Source organism: Onychostoma macrolepis, chromosome 05, assembly GCF_012432095.1.
Source record: "Onychostoma macrolepis isolate SWU-2019 chromosome 05, ASM1243209v1, whole genome shotgun sequence".
NCBI classification, from domain to species: domain Eukaryota; kingdom Metazoa; phylum Chordata; class Actinopteri; order Cypriniformes; family Cyprinidae; genus Onychostoma; species Onychostoma macrolepis.
In genome coordinates, this window is record NC_081159.1 from 34890947 (window position 1) to 34914348 (window position 23402).

A 23402-nucleotide genomic window follows, 5' to 3' on the forward strand; every position below is an offset into this window, starting at 1 on the left:
TATATGTGTCACAATCCCCGTCTTGGCAAGTATCCTCATAAAGACAGTGATTTAGGTCTTAAGAAAGAGGAAACAGCTAAAAGAAAACGCATATGTAACAGTATATTGGATCCGAACTTCGGTCTTAAAGGGGAAGCTGTCCAATATTCGTTCTGTCTGCCATTCATATTAATCATAGCACATTGCTAGAAAATCTCTCACTGCTCTTGACTAAATCACTTTTGTAACTTTGATAATAAGAAATAATAATAAAAATAATGATATATATATATATATATATATATATATATATATATATATATATGTGTGTGTGTGTGTGTATATACATATATATGTGTATAGAATCTATACATAATACACGTGTTAATTATATCTATCATAGATAGATAGATAGATAGATAGATATAATTAACACAGTGAAGACTAATTAATTTACACAATGTATTTAGCGTTTCTTATTTATTGTAGTTTTTTGTCCTATTGCTTGCAATTAGTTTCTTATACTTATTTCATCACTGACTGTTTATTTATTTTCAGTGAGCTTGAGTTTTTTTTTTTTGTCTATTTTTAGGTTTGTATTAGTTTGATATTGACATTGGTGACAAGGATTATGAAAATTCTATGGTATCAAATATTTTAATATCATAAAAACCTTTTTAAAAGAAAAAAAATGATGTTTCATTAACAAAGTTCGGGAGGAGCACGTCAGATACTTAGCCTAATTAGACACAAGTGGTACGCCATCAAGCTAATCAACACACGGGTATAAATACAGCTGACATACCTCCATTCATTTGACGGCTAATCAGCATCCCTCCACCACCCCTTCTCCACTATTATCACTAAAGTTCTCAACACACTAGGGGGGTACTCTGGGTTCGGGCAATTCCCGAGCTCGGAGCCCTTCCCCAGGACAGCACGCCAACAACGTATTACCATACTCGCCAAATACGCATTACGTTACTCGTGCTAAATATATGTAAGTGTGAACTCGTGAAATACTATATCGTGATATATATCGTTATCGTGATATAAAATTAGTCATATCGTGATATAAGATTTTGGTCATATCGCCCACCCCTACTTGAGTGGTATCGTTGATGTCTTCTGCATTGACTGGTCCACCGGCATGAGCTGGGGGAGCACTCGTGCTCAGACTGTGAGAGTGTGTGGACCTTGCGCCCTGCAGAGCGCTGTTCGAAAACAGGTCTCTGCTTATATCATGCAATTGGCCTATCGGTAAGCCCCTCCCCTCGAACACAGACTAGCCAATGGCAGTCGAGTATCAGTTGCACGGGGAGCGGAACTCGGACATCTTTAGGTTTCAGCGCCATAGAGAAACATTGGAAGATCCGAAGCTCGCATCGGTTTTAAGGGGTTTATACTTCAAAAATGGAAAAACGATGTGCCTGGGGTACTTGTAACACTGATTCCAGGTCTCCTGAGAGGATGGGAAATATCATTTATTTTATTAGATTTCCTGAATCCAAACAAAACAGAGCAAAATGTCCCTAAGTATTCACCCCAATACAAATGAAGACAAAAACGTTCATTTTCTGGTTGTCATACACTCATTAAGTTACAGTTTTCATTTGCTCAAGCAGAACGTTAATGTTATTTTGTGCTTTAGCAAGGTATCTCTGGCTAAAACTAGCTAACTTTAAAGTTAGTGAGTCCATGCTAACGTACAAACCTAAATAGCGGACTCTTCTCGCGTCTTGTACAGTGTAGGTCAAAAACACATAAACGAAGGTCTACATTTCAGTGCCTCTCCATATTAAACTGGTTAAATATACATTAATTTAATTGTTCCCTGCGATACATGAACAGTGTTGATCCTGCATGTTGTCATCCGCGATCGTGATGACCGACCGTAATATGAGACTTCTCCCGCTTGCATTGTGATCTATAAACCCTGCTTCGAGTTACCCACCGTATATATTTTAAAATATTTTATAAATCCCTCCATGGAATATTTAATTCCCATTTGGTGGCCTTCTGTGTCCAAAATTGTGCAAAAACATCATGGGACAAGGTTTTCACACTGCAACTGTCATTGAAAGACAGTGAGCAACTCCGTTTGTTTGTCCGAGGGAGCAACAGTAACTAAGGGGGGGCGGTGCTTACCGATAGGTCAATTGGGAACAATCGTGAGGAGAAAAATAACTCTTTTGTTGAACAGTGTTTGGTTTGTGTTTTTGTGCAAACTTTATTGGCAACAAACTGACACATTTCCCCCTGTAGTCTACAACACGCGAGGGGACAGGTGGGTGCAACACAGAAAGACAAACTCTCTTGCAAAGCGACTTGTTGTTTGTCTCCCGGACAGCCTCTTCCCCCTCAGACCACCCCCTCAGGAACTCTGCTGTGGGTCTGGCAAAACACTTGCAGGACAGGGCTCCATCTTCTTAGGATACTGAAACTGCTTCGCTTTCAGTATCACGGCTGGCTCCGGGTCAATCCTCACACTCGAGGAAGGAGCAGCTGTTTAGATCGCTGCAAAGGAGAGGATCTGGACTGATCTTTCTTTGGCAAGAAGTGGCTCATTGCCTTTGACTGTTTCTGGGCCTTCAGAAACTTTTCAGAAAATGAGCCCACAGCATCACCGAACAGGCCTCACAGGGATATGGGCATGTCCAGCAGCTGAGCTTTCTCCAACTCCCTCATTTCAGTCAGTGTCAGCCAGAGATGCTGCTGCAGTGTGACGAGGCTGCCCATACAGTGGCCGATTCCCTGGGCCATCTTCTTCGTGGCCCTGAGCGCCAAGTCGGTGGCCGAACACAGCTTTTTGAAGGCGGCAGAGTCTGGCCCCTCCTCATCCTCTGCAGCATCTTGGTCTGGAAAGCCTGGAGAACGGCCATAGTGTGACTCATGGAAGCCACTTGGCTGGCTGCCATATAAACCTTATCCGCGATGTGGCTCATGGTTCAACATGGCTTCGAAGGAAGCGATGGCGAAGATTTACACACACGTGTGCAGATGGACAACGATGCGCCTCAACTGCCTCTTCGATGGGCGGCGGCTTAGCATAACCTCAGCGGTTGGCTCCGTCGAGAGGGGAGAACATACATAATCCCGCAGCTTGGGCTCGGCCCGAATAGGGGGAGCGCCAAGACCGTGAGATCTCCTCGTGGTCGTCAGGGAAAAAGGGAGCAGGTCTCTGGAGGGCGGCAACCTGGCGGCCCGGCTGCAGATACGGCATGTCCAACCTGTTCTTGGCTGGTTGCTCAGGGGGCAACCAGTCAAGGCCCAAATCCTGTACAGCCTCAGACAGGATCTTCACTAGCTCTTCATCAATTGGGGCTGGGGGCTCACGCACTTTACTGTGGGAGGCCTCACACTCCATGCAGGCTGACCAGTCACCCGAACCAGAGGCTGCAGTCGACATTATGTCATCTTCTTTGTGTATGCACAAAAGTTTTCAGATTTATAAAACCATGCATACACCAGAATCTGCGCAAAAATCCCTTTATAAATCCCAGTCAGGGGAAGATTGTGTGTACTAGGGATGTGCGCTACGACTAATTTGACAGTCGTTTAAACGAAGTTTTGTATCCGACTAGTCGACTAGTCTAAAAGCTAGAAACTCCCCAAAAAATGGCAAAAGAAAAAAAACTGTGCGTGTATAACAGCCTACACTTGATATACTTAATCTTTGCATCACACTGTCAAATCCCTCAATGAAATCTGCTAAAAACAGGTCACGATTGTGCCGTATGGTTGCCTCACGTTATCATCATTTAATTTTAGGCGGTCGTTAAACAGAAAATAAGGAAGAGCATAACTCAACATAAACCAGTGCATAGCTTATTTATTCAGATCAGCTGGAGAAATGCAGAAATGGAAAATAGACTGACAGAATTATTCATTTTCATATAACGTTAGCCAACATATTAAAACACAAGTAAAAAAAAAAAAAAAGGAACATTTATCAAGGAATAGCATTAAAACGGCTTTTAAAAATGTACTTCATGTTGGCTATATTGTCTAAAAACAAAACAATGCTCGTTTTACTTACTCAGACCATGCGCATTTGTTCAGTGAATTTAACATGTTAATGTGGTCTGGCGAAAGACGGGACTAGAGGCGATTCTGCACTTGAAAAAAAAACCGCGCTCGGCAGGAACTGAAGTCACAGGCATGCAGAGAGATAACTACAAGCAAGCAGACCGTTTCGAAAAGAGCCTGGAAATCCCGCACCACCACCGAAGTGGGTCTTAGAGGAATAGACGGCGCGGATGGGATCGCGGACCTCAGCGGCGGGTTGTAGTGTATGACATGATTGACATTTGCTGGCTTTGTCTTCAAGCTAACACATACGTGCCTGTATTGAATATGATTACGCATCGCTCCAGTAGAGTTATTGTAAGCCAATTTGACATTACACAGTTTACACAAAACTTTTCCGTTTCCTTCTAATTCAAAATAATCCCACACCTTACTGGTTCTTTGCTGGTCATTTTGATCTCGACGCAACTGACGAGAAGAAAAGGCATGCGACGTCTGAGGTAAAAATATAGTTTCCGCCGATACGCTTTTAAAAATATTTAAATATTTTGAAATTTATTATTTTTCAAAAGTTTTATTTTAGCTTGTTGTTAAAATGTTTTAAATGTAACGTTAAAATGATGGTATTTTTTTTCTCTCGTTTAATCGACTATTGATTTCAGTGTCGACTAGCAGGAGCTGAACCGTTTAGTCGACTAGTCCCGCACATCCCTAGTGTGTACGTGCATCTCCACCCCGTCTCCTCCCCGAAATCACCATATATGGAGCTTACAAAGCTTAGTTTTACTATGCATAACCTCATCTGCATATAATTTGCATGCATATTCCCATACACGTGACACCATGTTTAACACCGTCAAAGGTACAAGACATTAATATGAGATACGGACTATAAATGCCATTTGTGCCATACACATTAATTTTTGTTGCTAAATCATCCAGTATTCTTATGTTTTAGAATAAATATATCAAAATATCCATAAAAACAAAACTGTTTAAAATAGTTCTCAGATAAATATTTTAGAATGTAGTTGATCTCATTCTTTCCACTGGCCAAATAGTATTTCAATTGTTAGAAACAATTCAAATCAAATTAAATTTATGTAGTTTTGCTGTTAAAGTGAACATCTTTTAGCTATTTTTAGTGGAAACAGATAGGCCTATATTTATTGCAGTGTAAATACAATTGTCTACAATTGGCGCATCACTGACAAATTATTTTAAAAAGGAAACATGCAAATCTTACCGTTTTCTTCGTTGTATCCTTCAAATACAGTAGTAGCCTATTTTTCATAATGTTGTGGAGATGCCTTCACATGATGTACACCTCCATGCAGTTGTGGTTGTACAGTAAGCTATTATCATTAGACCGATTCAAATCAGACAATGGACTGTTCGACCACCGAATCCAGCAGTGTCTGCCATAATATCGAAGTAAGTGCACATCATTGATCATTGATCTTGCTAAAAATTCTCATAACATGAGATCTGTTGTTTAGTTTAAAGATTAATTATTGTGCACCTATAGCACTCCTCGCTGTCATTAAAACATAGCATGCCACAGGAAAAGCGATCAAGCGCATCCACTACAAATATTTCTAAATTCATATAATTTTGGTTTAACTTCTGCATAATGACTTTGTAATTTCAGTCCTCGTTTCAATTAATGAGAGAGGAATAAAAATGTGTATATCAACATGAAAACAGAGTTTAAAATCATTGTTTACTTCATTAATTTTCTCACTCCAGGAAAAAGAGTTTGTACGCATGGGTCAGTGTTTGCATGCATGTGTGCAAATTTTCCCTTCAAGTTTGTTTTTATAAATCTCACCTTTTGAGTAGAAAGTGGCGTATGCCTCTTTCAGGGCAGATTTTGGGCATACGCAACAGTTATAAACGAGGCCCCAGGTCCCAAGCCCAATCAGGAGATGGCAAGTCAGAATCATCAACTTCATCTTTGTGACACTGACTCAGAAAACACTGGTTTATTAATAAATAATTCAAATATCTCCTTACTGTTTTTGGGTATTCCCATTGAGATTGTGTTTGAGGCCCATGTGAGAGTGGGTAAGAGTCTTCTGGGCAGGCAGGAATCAGTATATGCAGTGATCTACCTGTGAATGATCCATAACACTCAACAGCTTTCAGTCACTCTCTGGCAAAGCAAACAAAAGCCACTTCAGTCCAGAAAAGAACTTCTCCCTCTTCTGTTTCCACTGAGGATTAAATCCTTGTCTAGAAGATTGACTAATTGCCATTAGCTGGGCTTGGTGATTGCTCCTCAGCTGGTTTTTGTGTGTGTTACCAGGGGCAACACATGATGAGCTGCTGGCAACTCGCCACAGAACATTCAACATTTTAACACTGTCTGTCATAACTCATTGCTTAATGGGAAAAGCTGCAAACTGACTCAGTTGTAGGGAATTGTGTTTAATTGTTTTGTAATTTATATTTTACAATCAAAATAATAATATGTCTGCACAATTTTTTTTCCTTTACAGAGGTCTATGACTTCACTGAAATGTATAGATACGCCACCTACTGGATATTACAGATTTATACAACAACAGGTTATGGTGATATAACTGCATCAAACCTTGTAGAAATGATTGCATGTGTCATGATAATGATTCTATCTAAAATTCAAGTGATTTATAAAATGGGACTTCTCGTCGCTACACAAACCAACAAGATGACACGGCAGGAAGCCTTTGAGGAAAAATTGCAGGTTATTGTAAACACTGCTTTTTTGAGAACAGTGTTACTGTATTTAACGTGTGTATGACTTTGTAGAGGGTTTGATTTATTGTAATAATGTATTTCTCAATAACCTTGTCATCTGTTCCAGACTATTCAGGCACATCTGACACATGAGAGAATCCCATCTACATTACAAAATCGAGTGACGCAGTTCTACAGTTATCAGTGGAACCGCACTAAAGGGACATGTGCTGAGGTTTTGTTCAAAGGTGTCCCCCGCTGTCTGAAAATGGACATTGTGTCAAGGTAAACAAGCCTACCTAGTTTTTTTTGGGTAGAATATTTTTATAGACAATCAAAACTATTGTCTGTGGTAATCAACTGCATTATGATGAAAGGAGATAGAAAGTTTCATTAAAATGTTTTTGAATTTGGTTACTGGCTGTAGCAAAAATAATCATTGACTCTCTAAATTGGCAAAAACATGAAAAAGCAAACCAAGAAGGTAAAGAAACAATCAGTCAGGAAGGCAAAAGGAATAAAGTTCAACAAAAGAGACATAGACAGAAAATCTCAACAATACTGTGTAAACAAATACATTTGGATTGGATTTTGAAGGTGGGGAAAAGAAAGAGCTTTGACACTGAAGCATATTTGTGACCCTGGACCACAAAACCAGTCTTAAGTGTCAATTTTTCAAAATTGAGATTTATACATCATCTGAAAGCTGATAAATAAGCTTTCCATTGATGTATGGTTTGTTAGGATCGGACAATATTTGGCCGAGATACAACTATTTGAAAATCTGGAATATGAGGGTGCAAAAAAAATCTAAATATTGAGAAAATCGCCTTTAAAGTTGTCCAAATGAAGTTCTTAGCAATGTTTGTATAAATTTACGCTAAGAAATTTACAAAATATCTTCATGGAACATGATCTTTACTTAATATCCTAATGATTTTTGGCATAAAAGAAAAATTTATAATTTTGTCCCATACAATGTATTTTTGGCTATTGCTACAAATATACCCCAGCGACTTAAGACTGGTTTTGTGGTCCAGGGTCACATTTGTAAAATAACCTGGAATTTTACCTTAAAGGGCTGGTTGATTGCGATTTTCACTTTTTTAAGGTTAGTTAGTGTGTAATGTTGCTGTTTGAGCATAAACAATATCTGAAAAGTTACGAAGCTGAAAGTTCAAAGAAAACGGAGATATTATCTTTTAAAATTATGGCAGTTTAATGCCTACAACTACGCTCGTAGGGACTACAACGAGTTACTTCCCGGGTTTGTGACATCACAAACCCTGATAAATCCTGGTCCCAGGAACCCGCAACAAAGGGGGCGAGGCCATATTGCACTGCTTTAGTGAAGAGGACGAGTTGTTGCCATGCCGTCAAAACTAGGGGTGCACGAAAAAATCTATTCATATATGAATCGCAATTCTGTCATCTAACGATTTTAATGGATTCACAAGTTTCAAAATCAATGTTCTAATCCTGTTCCTCACGTCCCCCTGCTCTGCATCTCTCTCTCTTTCTCTCTCTCATTCAGATCATCGGCTAATCAGCTCAGCTTCAACAATGAACTGTTCCAATTATACACTTTATGTGTATAGACAGACAGATCATTTTCACATAGCTCTGAGAAGCATTAAACATGGATGCGTACGTGGTTGCCGTACTTTATTACAACTTTAATCAGGATAAAACCGTATATTAAAAGCTAAAGGTGCGTTCACGCCATATCGTAATTACCGTAATTACGAGATGCCAAACATGAAAAAACCTTCACGTCCTCGTAGAACTCGTAATTTCAACTTGTGAACTGGGAGCTTTCTGAAAGCTACGGCTTGTACCCTGCTTGTATCTCGTGACCGCTGCACCTCACGCGGAAACAGAGAAAAATGCCGGCGCTTTCAAGAAAGCTATTACTGCTCTAAAATATGGCCACAGCCATATCACCCTGCAGCCCAAGACCGGTTGCCCACGGAGACTAAGCAGGGCTGAGCCTGGTCAGTACCTGGATGGGAGACCTCCTGGGAAAACTAGGTTGCTGTTGGAAGAGGTGTTAGTGAGGCCAGCAGGGGGTGCTCACCCTGCGGTCTGTGTGGGTCCTAACGCCCCAGTATAGTGACAGGGACACTATACTGCAAAAAAGCACCGTCTTTTGGATGAGACGTTAAACCGAGGTCCTGACTCTCTGGGGTCATTAAAAATCCCATGACACTCATCGTAAAGAGTAGAGGTGTAACCCCGGTGTCCTGGCCAGATTCCCTCCACTGGCCCTTATCAATCATGGCCTCCTAATAATCCCCATCCACTTGATTGGCTCTATGACTCTCTCTCCACTCCACCTGTAGCTGGTGTGTGGTGAGCGCACTGGCACCTTGTCCTGTGGCTGCCATCGCATCATCCAAGTGGATTCTGCACACTGGTGCTGGTTGAGGAGAGACCCCCCCACATGATTGTAAAGCGCTTTGGGTGTATTGCAATACACAATAAAGCGCTATATAAATGCATCATTCATTCATTCATTCATAAAAAAGAGGAAATAGATGAATATATATAGATACTATAATGTACTATAATAAAAAAAACATATTATGTAAGTGTTCATACTGTTATTATTTTGTTGTTGTTCTCAACATTCTTTCATGCGGGTTCATTTTGTTGACTGTCGCTATAGAAACGGATAATCCCCAGTCCGAGGACGTGAACAGCACGGAGTTGAACATCATGTGTTGTCATCTTGGAATTACGGTAATTACGAAATGGCGTGAACGCAGCATAACATAAACAGTAGCATTTACAAATAACAACAAATCTAAAAGTATGAGACAACAACAAACAAAAGCTGAGCTGTGTGCTTTCACAGGTTGTGCGCGATCCTCTTCATTAATATTCTCTGGGTCTCATTCGGGCTTAAATTGATAAGCAATATTGATAACGTCATTGTTTACAATACAACCAGAGTGCATGCCACTGAGGTGAGGGGCGTGACATTTCTGAATGCGCACTATAGGCGGTTTAGCGAATCACAACACACTGGGCCAGCTAACCAATCTGAGCCCATTGCATGTTTCTGAGGGAGAGACTTCATGAAAACAGAAAATCATCAGTGCGTTTAGGAGAAGGGACAGAGCGGTGTAGAATAAAGGTAATTTTTTTTTTTTTTAAATTAAGCATTAACACATTAGACTGCACCCCATAAACACAATCAAGCCTAGAATAAAAAAGTCAACCACCCCTTTAAAACTCAGGTTGCAAGGTCATGTCCTATCTGGTAGTAGACAGATGTTCCTAGTCAGTAGTCCAAAGGCCATGTTGTGTACTCATGTGGTGTTAATGTTGCACACATTGTTACTATTTTGTGTTTCATTTAGAATCTGCATGCAGCATTTAAAGAAGCATCATTTATTCTCCCACCTAAGAGAACCTGTCATGAGGGAGCTTTCAACAAGAATTATCTTCCAGTGTTTCCCTGTTGGTGAGCATTTGTTAAATCTTTGATCAGTCCCAAGCCTATAGCCAGCTTTACTGGAGAACTGGGGTGTATTCCAGAAAGCAGGTTATGTGACATACCCGGATATGTTTGAGGATAAGTGAGCGGATAACCTCAGCTTTCGGTTCCAAAATCGGAGGTTACTTTAACCATAGCAACTTGCTCTCTGAAGATAACCTGCTCCGGAGCAGGTTATGTTCCAGGGTTAGTTCACTTCAGCGCTATCAGAGCACGTATGATCTACTGACGAGCCTTCAGTGGGCGTGACAGATAGGCGCACAATATTATATATTATTACAATACAGTTATGTATATAGCCTACTAATATATATATATATATATATATATATATATATATATATATATATATATATATATATATATAGTTGTATGCTATTTTAATGATAAAGCGCTAATATAAGTAATAAATAAGGTTAGCCTATATATTGCTCTAATATGGTTATTATATTTTATTGGCATATATAACAGTTATCTGTATAAATTATAAAACACTATTATGAAAATGTAATGTTTAATTTATTATATTAGCCTATATACATATACAGTATATATATAGGCTAATATAATAATATAATTTATTACATTTTATATTATCATCTCACACATGGATCGGCATTTTCTCTAATGTATTTCTATAATAAAAATACATATCTGATATGACTTAATATATAATTAGCATCAAACAAACAATATAATTCTTATTCTCAAAGATTAAAGATTAAACGGAAAAAAAATTAAAATGATTGCAAAACCATCAATTAGGTGGCGATATGCACTAAGCATCAGGCCTACATGACCTTTGAACAGAAGAAGAAGAAAGAAGCAGTATGGCGTGCTTATTCTTAGCGTCCGTTTCCATAGTGACTCGTAGATTCGTCGCTCTGTTGAGAATGTCTTGAGTCTTAACCAGGAACATACTCTGAGTTGAATGAACTTACTCCCGGATGCATTTTTGGAACCACATACCTTCGAGTAAGCAAGGTTTGGGGTTAATCAACCGAAAGTTCAGGGTTTATCTGACGGTAAGTTAACCATGCTTTCTGGAATACACCCCTGTTCTTACATTTTGATGTAATATTGCTGTTGTTGTTTTTTTTTAAGGAGAATTTGTTTACAAAAAGGGAGACATTGCCGCTGGAATGTACTTGATATTAATTGGCAAGATTAATCTGTGCCTGGACACAAGAGGTAAAAACGTTTTTCAGCGTCTCTCTGCTGGAGCAGCTTTTGGTGATTACTTTTTATGGGAACGTAAACACCGTGACACTGCCATAGCTGCAAACTATGTGGATATTGCCATACTCTCCAAAGATGCTTTGGAAGATGTGGCTCTCTTATGTCCATCTGTTGGCAAACTGTTAAAGAGAGCTTCTGAAATGCCACAGCTGTAGTACTCTTGACACACTTCTTTATTTGAACTGATAGTAGTTGAGCTGTGTGGTATGTTTTTTTAGATTTATTAAGTGTAACTGCAAGTCCACTCTGCTAATGGAGAATATTTTGTTCATTTGCTATGTTTTAATTGAGTGTAACTTTTAGGAGTTTATTGTTGATATTGTACTGTGAATTGGTAATTTTTGTAATGTAATATTAATTAGTTACTGTAAAGCTTATTATAAATTGTGACTGCAGGTTGATACTACTGATAAAAGCTGTTTTTGTTAATTTGTCATTTTCGAACTGAATGTACAATCTTCTAAATTAATTTGAGGGATATTGGTATATTTTTTGCAGTGCCTGAGAAATGTAAATGTTTAGTTTTAAGTGTGGTGCTGTCTTTTATGGCAACTAATATACCTCTTTTTAGTCTGTCTAAATAACAAAAAATACTAAATAATTAAAATCTTCAAACTTGTATAGCATTACTTTGTGCTGTCATTTTATTCTCCATCTTATTCTCTGTATTATTTTAAGAAAATACATGTATTTAATTATTATTATAGGATTTGAAGAATTATTATTATAGGATTTGAAGAAAAATATATTTATCTTCCAAATTATAAATGCAGAGGCTATTTGCTTTAAATGCATATAGTGTTAAAATGCTATTTACGCTAACTGAAAATAGTATTTTCTTTACACTGTGTAAATGGTGTTTAGTTCTAAATATAATTGGCGGAAACTGTTTGCAAAATATTTTCTTCCAAATTAAGAATGAAAAGGCTATTTGCATTAAATGCATATACTTAAAATGCTATTTTTACGCTAAATGAAAATAGTATTTTCTTTACAATAAGTGTAAATGATGTTCAGTTCTATTAATAATTGGAAGAAACTGTTTGCACCTCAGTGTATTGTAGTACATTATGAAACAGTGTGCAATAATGACTAGGCCTACATATTGATGTGACTACATATTCTCATTACTCCATAAACATGCTCCACAGGTCTATTCTGCTTAATTTTAGCATATTGAAGCCACTTATTTTCTTCCTGGTCAAGAGTGGAGTCCAGCAAAGTAGTTTGACATGCTTGTTTAGTGCTCCTCTTACACTCTGCATTGAAATAGTTTTTCCTCCTTTCATCGGGTCATCTTGCATAAATTGAGGGTTTTTTAATTGCTCTAATCAAACATTTTATGATATTGTGCTTTTTCTTCAACACCCTGAAATGTTTCATGGTACAACGCATTTTAAAATTATGTTTAAGACTGCCAGGTCTGGTCGGCACCGATAGCCTCGTGGTTAGTGTGCCAACATATAGCACAACTGTGCCTACAGTGACCCGAGTTCAATTCCTGTCTCAAGGTCCTTTGCCGATCCCACTCCCCTCTCTTCACCCAATGCTTTTCTGTTTGCTCAGTGTTCTCTACTGTCCTATCAAAAAACGGCAAAAGCCCATAAATATAACTTTAAAAAAAGTGCCAGCTGTGTCTCTAGGGACTTTCAGTGTCTTGTAATGTAACAATAGACTTTCTAAGGTAATAAAACTATTTATTCTCATAGGCCTCAATGATCTGATGATAAAGTTCATATCTGTGAAAAAGAAAGCCTGTAATACTCAAAATAGTTTGGGTACATAAACGTGTGTTTGTAGTAGCGTGAGTATGCATGTATCCAGGACTGGGAGATGTGGATGTTGCTCCATAGCATGTTCAATTTAAACCTCACGCTGACAAAGTCGCCTTTCTCGACTCCCCAGTCTCCCCCATCGAGCACTTCACTACAGCGCAGTTGTTGCAAGTTATGTGCCACTTCCTGCCCAAACGCTGCAGCTCTGAAGGCTCCACTGACTCAAAGCCTGCAAAGCTACTCCCTCCAATTTGCTCACAGACCTCCTCATTTCAGGCATGTGATCCAAACTTTGGTTCAGGACGACAAAGCTCATGTTCTCCGATCCGAAGTAAAGTATCTGCTGGCGAAGGGCGCCATAGAAATGGTAACGCCAGTGCTCAGCGAGTCAGGCTTTTGCAGACGCAATTTCCTCATTCCAAAGAGAGACGGTGGGCTCAGGTCCATCCTCGATCTCAGGCACCTGAACCATGCCCTAATGAAGCAGCCATTCAGGTTGTTGGCTGTGAAACAGATCCTCACGCAGGTTTTCCTAGGGGACTGGTTCTTATTGGTAGATATAAAATATGCTTACTTTCATATCCAGATAGCCCCCAGCACAGACTGTTCTTGAAATTCGTGTTCGAAGGGGTGGCTTACCAGTATACAGTCCTCCTATTCGGACTGTCTCTGGCACCAGTGGATGCACGTTGTCCTCTCCCTTCTGAGACAGAAGAGAGTGCGTGTCATGAAGTACCTCGACGACTGGTTAGTCACAGCCTGATCAGAGTTCGAGGTCTGTGCCTATCCGTGCCTGTCTCCCAGCCAGCGAGTTGCTTTCCTGGGTATAATTCCCCAGATGTGGGCCTGGCTTGCACTGGAGCACTCACTGAAAATTCAGCATCTAGCAGTGTCATTCAAAGTAAGGGTTTCTTTTCCTCTCAGAGTATTCCAGAGGATGCTGGGCCTGATGGCGGCCACCACCTCTGTGGTTCTGTTGGGCCTGCTCCACATTTAGCCCCTACAATACTAGCTAAAATCCTGTGTCCTGTCCCGTGCTTGGCGTCTGGGATGCCTCAGCCTCAAGATGACCACCATTGTGTCAGAACTGTGGCCCCTTGGAAGGCCCCTCACCTGAGACAGGTGTCCAACTGGGACTGACCTTCAGAAGGAAGGTAATTATGACAGACATCTCCAACTCAGGTTGGGGGGCACTGTGCGAGGGCAGACCAGCGTTCAGCTCCTAGTCCAGCCTGGAGAAATGCCTTTTTATCAGCTTCCTGGAAATGATAACGTTTTTTTCTGAACCTAAAAACCTTTCTACCGGCCCTGAAGGGACACCACATCCTCGTCTGGTTGGACAGCATGACAGTGGTGGCCTTCATAAATAGCCAGTGCAGTCTCGGGTCAGAGACATAGACATATACAGAATGGTGAGACACCTCCTTCTATGGGCACAATGCAGCCTGCACACCCTGAGAGCTGTACATGTGCCAGGCAAACTGAACAAATTGAGCAGACATGTTGTAACAGGGCAGTGTGCCTCTAGGGGAATGGAGACCCCACCCCCAAAGGTTTCAGATGATTTGGGATGTCTTCTGGAAGGCAGAGGTAGACCACTTCGACTCAGAAGACAACTCTCATTGCCCAATATTTTTCTCAAAGGAGCGAGACACACTGGCCCACAAATGACCCAATGCGCACCTATACGATTTTTCCCCGATTGCTCTGCTACCTCTGGTCATCAGAAAAGTCAAGGAGGTCAGATGCTCAGTACTTCTAGTGGCCCCACACTGGTGGATCCAATCATGGTTCCCGAGTTGATTCAGCTGCTGTCTAAAGCCCCTTGGTTATTTTCACTAAGGAAGGACCTTCTCTATTCAGCGAGAGGGACAATTTGGCACCCCCAAACCAAGTTGTGGAGACTATACCTGTGGGCCCTCGATGGGAGCCTTTGCAGCTCCCCATGAGGGTCGCCAAAACCATGTCAAGAGGCTAGAACCCCGTCTACGAGATGCCTCCATGCCCTCAAATGGTCTGTATTCTCTGACTGGTGTGCAGTCCAGAACAAAGACCCATCTGGGGGCTAGTTTTCTCAGCCCAGTCAGGGCCTTTAGAGTTTATATAGAGTGCTCTAGCCAGTTTTGGCAATCAGAGCAGCTCTTTGTGTGATTTAGAGGCTGCTCTAAAGGGCTACCAGTTACAAAGCAGAGATTATCCCACTGGATAGTGTATGCCATAGCACTGGTTTATGCCTCAGTGGGCTTATAGTGCCCTATTGGAGTCAAGGCCTCCGAGGGAATGACTTCCTTTCTGGGCTTGGTCCAGTGGAGTCTCCATTGGAGACATCTGTGCCACAGCTGGCTGGTCTTCGGCGTCTGCCTTTGCTAGGTTTTACAAACTGGACGCCCGTCAGGCATGGATTTTGTCTGCCTAACCGTCTCGTGACCCTGCTGATGATCAGGGCAATTTGTCGGAGGACCCTGGCCTGGGTTACTTAGGCCCTTACTGGCCCATGTTATTTTAGGGTCCTCACCCCAGGTGCTGTAGGGCTGGGCACACAGGACCACTTTTTGTTCTGCGCTTATAGCATGGCGTAGCATGATGCAAAGTATTTATTGCACTTTGACACTTTCAACCCGTATAACAAAAATGTTAATGAAAAAACGTTAAATACCCTAGTTTTAACTTGCCATAACACACATTTGTTGCAAAATAGTTATAAGAATGAATAAATACGCATCAAGCTAAATTAACTAGTTGTACATTATTAATAGGGGTGTAACGATTCATCGATATGGATCGATACAACAATACGATGCATCGATGCCATGTGTAAAATATCGATATCTGTAGTATAAATAGGCACCTTTAATTTGGCACTGTCCACATTTTCACATAATGTCCGTTTATTCATTAACGCCAAGGCATGCATTCTCGTTCAAACTCACGTACACTGTAAAAAGTGATAAGTTGACTTAACTTAAAAAAATTGAGGAAAACCGTTGCCTTCAAATTATTAAGTAAATTATAATTTAAAAAATAAGTTAAGTGAATCGTCAAGTTCACTTAACTTTTTATTATTATTATTATTATTATTTACTTAATAATTTTAAGGCAACGGTTTTCCTCAATTTTTTTAAGTTAAGTCAACTTATCACTTTTTACAGTGTATCAGGACTCGATATAAGGACTGCCCGAAGGCACAAAGCGAGCATAAAGACGCTCGGGATTATTGGCGGAACAGTCGAGCGCTGTATGAGAAGTTTTCTGCGCACACATCTGAAGCGCACGCACACAGACAGCCGTGTCTACACCGCGGGCGCGAATACTAAATTGAGCTCTCTTCCGCTTTTTTGTGCATGGATGAATAAATACAGACAAAATTACAATATTTTTACGAATATCCTAGTAAACATAGTCAGTTAGGCATGTGTCTTAACGTGAACAGTTGAGAAAGAAAATGCATGTGTATCATTAAATCCGTGCTTTCGTTCATAAAGTGAAAGCAATAATAAATCTAATGCTGTCAAAGAAAAATACAAGTGCTTACTGCTCCTGACTAAATAACCTTTGTAACATCAAATTAATTTATATTTAATTTATACAGTGAAGACTATGCAGTTATTTTACATTTGATTATTACATTTCTACAGCGTACTTGAAAATGTATTTTAGACTGAGCTGAAAACCCTGAAAAGCACTGTTTATTGAACTTGTCTTTGTTCTATTGTATTTTCTGCTATTGCTTGTAATTTGGTTATCTGTAGAAAATAGCACTGAGCCCATAGAAGCCGTCAGAATTGTTTTTCCAATTGTTTATTATTCAAAATAAATAAATAAAAGTGTAGGCCTATTTTTTTGTTGTTGTTGTTGTGAATGTCCCAATTGAGGTACAGGATGTAAAAATTTCAGATAAATGTTCATGTTACATATTTTGCATTTGTGAGTTTAAATAGCATTTAAATAGTTATATAATATCGATATATTGATCGATATACTCCTGTATCGAATTGAATCGTAATCGTATCGTATAATTTATAAGGTATTGGCAAATATCGTATCGCTGGGTATGAGAATCGATATCGTATCATATCGTGGTGAACCATCCGATTTACACCCATAATTAACTTTAAGCATAAGTTAAACAATTAAACAATATATTTTTTTAAAATTTTCATTAATCCTTATAATTCTTTATAATTATAATGCAGTGTGCTGTTCATAATATCATCCATTGTTACGCCCAATGAAGCCTCATCAAAAGTGCACACATGCACTGAATACTTCTGAATCTGAACCTAACCTGTTTATAATCTCTATTATTTACATATAACTATTAGTAATTACAAGTTTCTAAATAATCAGTATCCATCACTGATATGTAAATATGAGCAATTCTTTAAATTGTTTTCTGTGTAAAGACGCTGCATGAAAATAATCAATTGTCCATTCTGTTATTTTTTAACAGATAATTTAATCTTAACTTCAGGATTGTGACATACTTTCCCAATAAAAGGTCTCTCATTTAATGGTGCATTTGTGGTCTTATACAGATTGGTGTCAATGATACAAATGCTTTATGAATAGCAGTCATCGTCATCATCATCATCATCATAAGTAAAGTTTGATGAGCTCATCACTGACAGCAGAGGGCGTCAGCACACCGAGGTCAGTAAAGAGTAATGTGATGAGGGATGGAGGGGTGTAGTCAATCATGGGGTGCTCTTGGTTCAGATCTTTCACTGTTTTCAAGATATCTGCTTTATACTGAAAGACAAGAAACGAGAGCAATATTATGCATCTATTATGTATAATATGTGCAACTGAACAAGCGCTTCAGTTAGCTTACCTTGAATCTATCAGGTACGTCTTGCTGGTTAAGAGGGTAGAGTCGCACAAACTTAAAACTTTCTGCCACTACATAAAATGGTTTGTTGTGCGCCTTGGAGCACACAGCCATCTGATAGGTTCCAATCTGCAATACAAATGAAATATTTTTAGCAATCTATTAAATGAATGCAACAACAATAATAACATAACAGCTAAATGCTTTTTTTTTTTTTTAAACAAGACACGAAGCAAAAGTATGTATGTTTCAAACCTTGTTTATAACACCTCCACTTTCCACAACGCCCTCAGCACCGACAATTACCAGGTCAACCTTCTCCATTACGTACCTTAAAAATCACACAAAATAAGCAGCAAATGTTTATATGCAACCAAAAACAAATCATTTTAATTGTATAGCCACAACACGACAACCAAAGTTTGGTGCTGAAGCTCACCTTAAAACGGTCCATCAAGAGAATGAGAGATATTTCTGATTAATAGTTTTTGGAATGACCAATTATTGAACGCTGATTTGAGTAGTACAAGAATTAATGCATTGGTAATTTGGCATAAAAACAATTTTTAAAAAAGTAGAAACTTACCCGACTGCTGCGTCAAGCACCACTGTGACGGGTATATTGAGGTTGCGTAATTTTTGAGCCATAAGTTTACTAAGGAGCAAAAAGGGGAAAAAAACATTCAGAAAAGAAAGACTAACATAAAAAAATACTATGTAAACAATATACAAATGCACTAGGAATGCACCAATATGAAAATTTGGGCCAATACAATAACCGATAATTCTTTATATTTGAAAGCCGTTAACCGATATGTTGGCTTTCAATCGATATATCCAAATTTTTATATACTTTTTGAAAGCCTGATCACAAAAAGGTCTCATTATTAAAAGCTGCATCCCAAACACTTCAACATAAGCAGACTAGTTTGAACAGTGTACGTTTTAAAAATAATATTACTCTCCCATTACCAAATTTCATCATAAAAAGTTTTACAAATAAATTAAATAATAAGTCATTGGACATCATTACATGTGTAAAGAATCAAAATGCATGCACCGTGGATCAATAAAACGGGAATAGCCTCCGCACGGACAATAATGAAATTATTTTAATTGTAAACCATATTGTTGATGAAAATAATAAGAGAAAAATAAAAGTGGTGGTAACTTTTCTCGTAACAACGCACTGAAACACGGCAAATAAACCCAAAAATTATTTTTATTACAGTAGTTTTCTCCTTATAATGTCATGTATATGACAGTCCCAATCATAGTTATTAATATTGTGTACTGCCATTCAAGCTGCGCGCACTGAAGCTAAAGAGCTGAATGAATACGGTAAACTGTGCTTTGCTGGCAGCTTATTTAACTCAAGGAAATGCGTCCTATGAGATTAATCTGATATTAATACAACATAAACATAATATTACAACTTGACACAAATGACACAGTTATTACATGCTACAGAATGTGTAACTCCTCTTGTGGAAGCGCTCTTGAAACAACGCGCTGAAACACGGCAAATAAACCCAAAGAATTCACGTTTTATTATAATAATGTTCTCATTAGAATGTTATATATATATGACATTCCCAATCGTAGTTATTAATGTTGTGCTGTTTGAGCTTTTTAATGTTGTGCTGTTTGAGCTGCATGCGCTGAGCCGCTAAACTGAAGCGCTCTATTAACACACTATTAACTCAACCAAACGCATTCTATATGAGATAGGCTAAATCACATATACATAAAATAAACACAATATTACAACGTACAATTGCACAAAAGGCTGCAAATGCAAAAGCGAAATTAACTGTCATAGAGGTGCAGCTCTGTTGTGGGCGCGCTCAATGCACGCACAAAACACGCCCGTGAACAAAGATTCAACAACATTATTTACAGTAATGTTCACATTATAATTTTATGTAGCCTTTATGACAGACTTGCCCTGCACATGTTGCATTTAAGTGTATTGTCCTTTTCGAAGTGATTCCAATTATATTTCAAGCATTTCAAAACCATCATGGCGAACAGCGCGCATCTGAATTGGCTCTGAAGGAAATAGTGCATTATTTATCGGCTTTAAGATATCGGACAAATTTTCTTATCGGGCTGGTACCGGTAACAGAAAAAATGAGCATTTATTGGCCGATACCGATATGGTGGCCGATATATATGGTGCATCCCTAAAATGCACACATATTTTCAAAGCAAGCTGTCCCTTTAAGAACGAATGCATGGATCTAATACTTTCTAATAAACTGTTTATGTTCAGGACAGGTATAACAAGACTGTTTATGTGAATACTCCTCACGATTTTTAAGCTTTTACAGCTTTGAAGAAACTGCTGTTTTAAGTATCAATAATGATTCTAAAAGGTCTTACTCTATAGTTGTACATTAATAGAAAACTACTAGGCTAAAAATGTATGCAAAAACTACTTAAATTATAAACTCAGTCAAAAAAAAAATCTGAAGCCATTGTGCTTAGTTCCAGTATTACTGCATGTTATCTTTGTAGGGCAGAATAGTAGACAGTAAGAGAAACTCTAGCAGTGTTGTAAAGACTCACCCTGCTGAATCCGGCTGTGATTCAGTGACGTATACTGTGAAGCGTTTGTTATCAGCTGCTGCATTTTCCAGAACCTTTAAAACCACTCGGGACGATGAGTGTGTCAGGATTTTCTGCAGATGGAAGGTAGAAATGAGCAGAACGTCACCAAAAGAATGACAAAAATACATGCCCCAATTCCTCTTACTACTATACTTACAGCTCCATCTTTGATAAAGGTGTGGCACAGTTTACCCACTTTACCCCTAGACAGGGATATTTTCTTCAGGAAGAGTTCACCTCGCTCTATCATCACATTCTTACATTGTGAGAGATCCTGTGAAAAAGGAAGAAACAGCAACCATCACCATAACAAGGTTGATCATGCCATGATAGAAGAAAAACAGAAGTGCCAATTGTGCATAGTAACATCTTAAAATAAAATAAAAACAACTACAGTGATTTAAGAGCATTTAAAACAATGGATATTTAATGATACTATTTCATTATTATCTATGTTTTCGATTCTCTTGAATTGCAATGCACTTGAATGTGACACCAGGATTATTATAATTAACTAAAACTAAAACCATAAAAACAATGTGTTAGACGAAATAAACGTTAACAGAAATAAATTTCACTGAAATATTAAAAAACTTTAACTTATTTTATTCCAGCAAGTTTCCAAGGTAATATTTCTCATTTTAAAATTAGTTTAAATTGATATACTATAATAAAAATAACAAAGTTATTTATGAAGAAAATACATATTACAAATATTGACATTTTTAAAAAGAACTAATACAAATAAAAACACAACAGAATTACTAAAACCTTAACAAAAAATTAAAAAGAAAATGCAAAATCTAAAAATAAAAACTAAATCAAATTATATTCATATAAACTATATTACTAAATAATTAAATTAAAATGATAGCATCTTAATGATACTCGATTCTCTAGATTTTAGTTTCCTTATAAATCTAGCACTGAATACTACGAATTTGGCTAGCCCTTTGATAAATTGTTTAGATTTTCTTTTGTACAGTGCTTTGAATAAAAGCGTTTGCTAAATGCATCAATGTAAACGTAATTGAACACTGCGTGGCACGTTTGTAATTGTGAAGTTCGAAAAGAGAAGCAGCATTTTCTGACAAGCAGATGAAGGCAGTATTGCTCTCACATTTCAATACACTTGTCTCTTTTGAACCTCTGCAGTGCCAGTGAGATCTAAACCCTGGAATGTGATGTGATCTTAATTCACTAAACAGCTGCAATATTAAACAGAGCAACTAGACTGGCTGAAATGTTGGACCGACCGGATGTTCCAGTGAGGTGAGGCTGATGAAGCGCAGGAAGAGCTCTCCTCCAGATGATACCGCCACCGATGAATCCGTCTCTTCTAGTCTATGTATGGCTTTTGTCATGTTCTCTCGCAGGCCAAGGATCGTCTCACCTAGAGAAGGACAAGCATCGATTCACATGTGCATTTCATAACCCTGAACACCTTCCTGAAAACAAGACAAAGCTCACTTTGATCCCTCTTGAGGAATTCAAGCAGCGATCGTATAGCAGCCACCGCTGAAGCCACATCTGGGTCTTCTCTGATCTGCGCTCGGAAATATTCCACCAGTTCTGAGAGGAAAACAATTAATAAATGAACACAATTCAGGCCAAATGGAGCTTGCAAGTAAACAACATTAAATTCCCATTGTGAGAATGGGAAGGCAAAGCATATTACAAAACATAATAAATACTTCATTAACATTCTGGGCTTTTTTGTTGTTGTTTTTTTCTGTAACACTTTACAGTACAGGTTTAACTTGCTACCATTAGTTAACTATTCAATTTATTTACCTACATTAGTTTACACAAACTAACAATGAACGAACAGTTCTTCTATAGCAGTTATAAATACTACCTTAATTTCAACATTTACACATTCCTAAAATCAAAAGTTGTATTTTTAACATTTGTTAATGCACTGTGAAGTGTGTGAACTAAGATTAACAAACAATTAACAATTACATTTCTATTAACTAAGATGTAAACATATTATTAACATATAATATATTACATATTGCTCATTGTTTGTTCATATTAGTCAATGCATTAACTGATGCTATGTGAGACCTCGCCTTACTGTAAAGTGTTACCAATTTTTCTAGATGGAAAAATCTTGATTATCGCAACGGAATAATTTATGAATTCGTAATCTAGAAGATGATCAGAAGACCACAGCTAGTAGCAAAATGGCATGACCCATTATTGTAATTCTTATATATTACTTTGCGTTGTGTCTTTCTCAAAACTCACCTCCTTCTTCCATATTAAAACTGCTCAATACGTCTCTGTTGACTAATGATGCGATTCACGAGCAAATATTCTCTTACAACGCGTTGCTGATGCAATGTCCTCTCATGACACTTTATGAGACTGAACCCGATGAAATATTGTGACTTTGCCAACAGAATAAGGTTTATCCTACCAACTCCTTTCAAATGAGCGACTTTGTCAACAGAATAATGTTTGTTTTATGAATTTATTTTGAATGATCAACGCTATGCAGTAAGCAAGTGGACTTGCACTTTCTTCTTCTTCTTCCTTACTTAATGACGGATGGACCATCTTTGGTGTGTACCGCCGCTTACAGGACTAGAGCAAAACAGCATGGAGAATTAATATAGCTCTCTCTGAGCTATGTTAATGTGAAGATGTAATATTATTCTCAAAATAAATCGATTTATTTCGATAGATATATTTAGTATTATATGAAATA

The 23402-nt window shown here is 38.3% G+C and overlaps 2 protein-coding genes across 2 annotated transcripts in view; one reads left to right on the forward strand and one right to left on the reverse strand.

The window, feature by feature from the left end:
* LOC131540740 (uncharacterized) overlaps nucleotides 1-12086 on the forward strand; it is a 112454-nt gene extending 100368 nt beyond the window's left edge. Inside the window, exons 40-43 of the mRNA XM_058775965.1 lie at nucleotides 6510-6736; nucleotides 6857-7014; nucleotides 10095-10198; nucleotides 11336-12086. Of these exons, the coding sequence (XP_058631948.1) occupies nucleotides 6510-6736; nucleotides 6857-7014; nucleotides 10095-10198; nucleotides 11336-11625 (779 nt within the window). The 3' untranslated portion in view covers nucleotides 11626-12086. The remainder of the gene's footprint in view (nucleotides 1-6509; nucleotides 6737-6856; nucleotides 7015-10094; nucleotides 10199-11335) is intronic.
* Nucleotides 12087-17676: 5590 nt separating this feature from the next.
* eif2b1 (eukaryotic translation initiation factor 2B, subunit 1 alpha) lies at nucleotides 17677-23248 on the reverse strand. The gene is made up of 9 exons (XM_058776146.1): nucleotides 22940-23248; nucleotides 22157-22258; nucleotides 21943-22079; nucleotides 20844-20960; nucleotides 20645-20757; nucleotides 18660-18728; nucleotides 18329-18404; nucleotides 18077-18202; nucleotides 17677-17994 (listed from the first exon to the last, which is right to left on the reverse strand). Exons 1-9 carry the CDS (start codon nucleotides 22950-22952, stop codon nucleotides 17839-17841), a joined length of 909 nt encoding a protein of 302 aa, XP_058632129.1. The 5' UTR covers nucleotides 22953-23248; the 3' UTR covers nucleotides 17677-17838.
* Between the last annotated feature and the right edge of the window lie 154 nt (nucleotides 23249-23402).

What these genes read in the sequence shown, in the direction of transcription:
- eif2b1 (XM_058776146.1), bottom strand. An exon ending in TCACCTCACTGGAACATCCG is followed by an intron (nt 20,961 to 21,942) that starts GTCGGTCCAACA and finishes CCTTTTTCACAG; the next exon opens with GATCTCTCACAATGTAAGAA. An exon ending in CCTTTATCAAAGATGGAGCT is followed by an intron (nt 20,758 to 20,843) that starts GTAAGTATAGTA and finishes TTCCATCTGCAG; the next exon opens with AAAATCCTGACACACTCATC.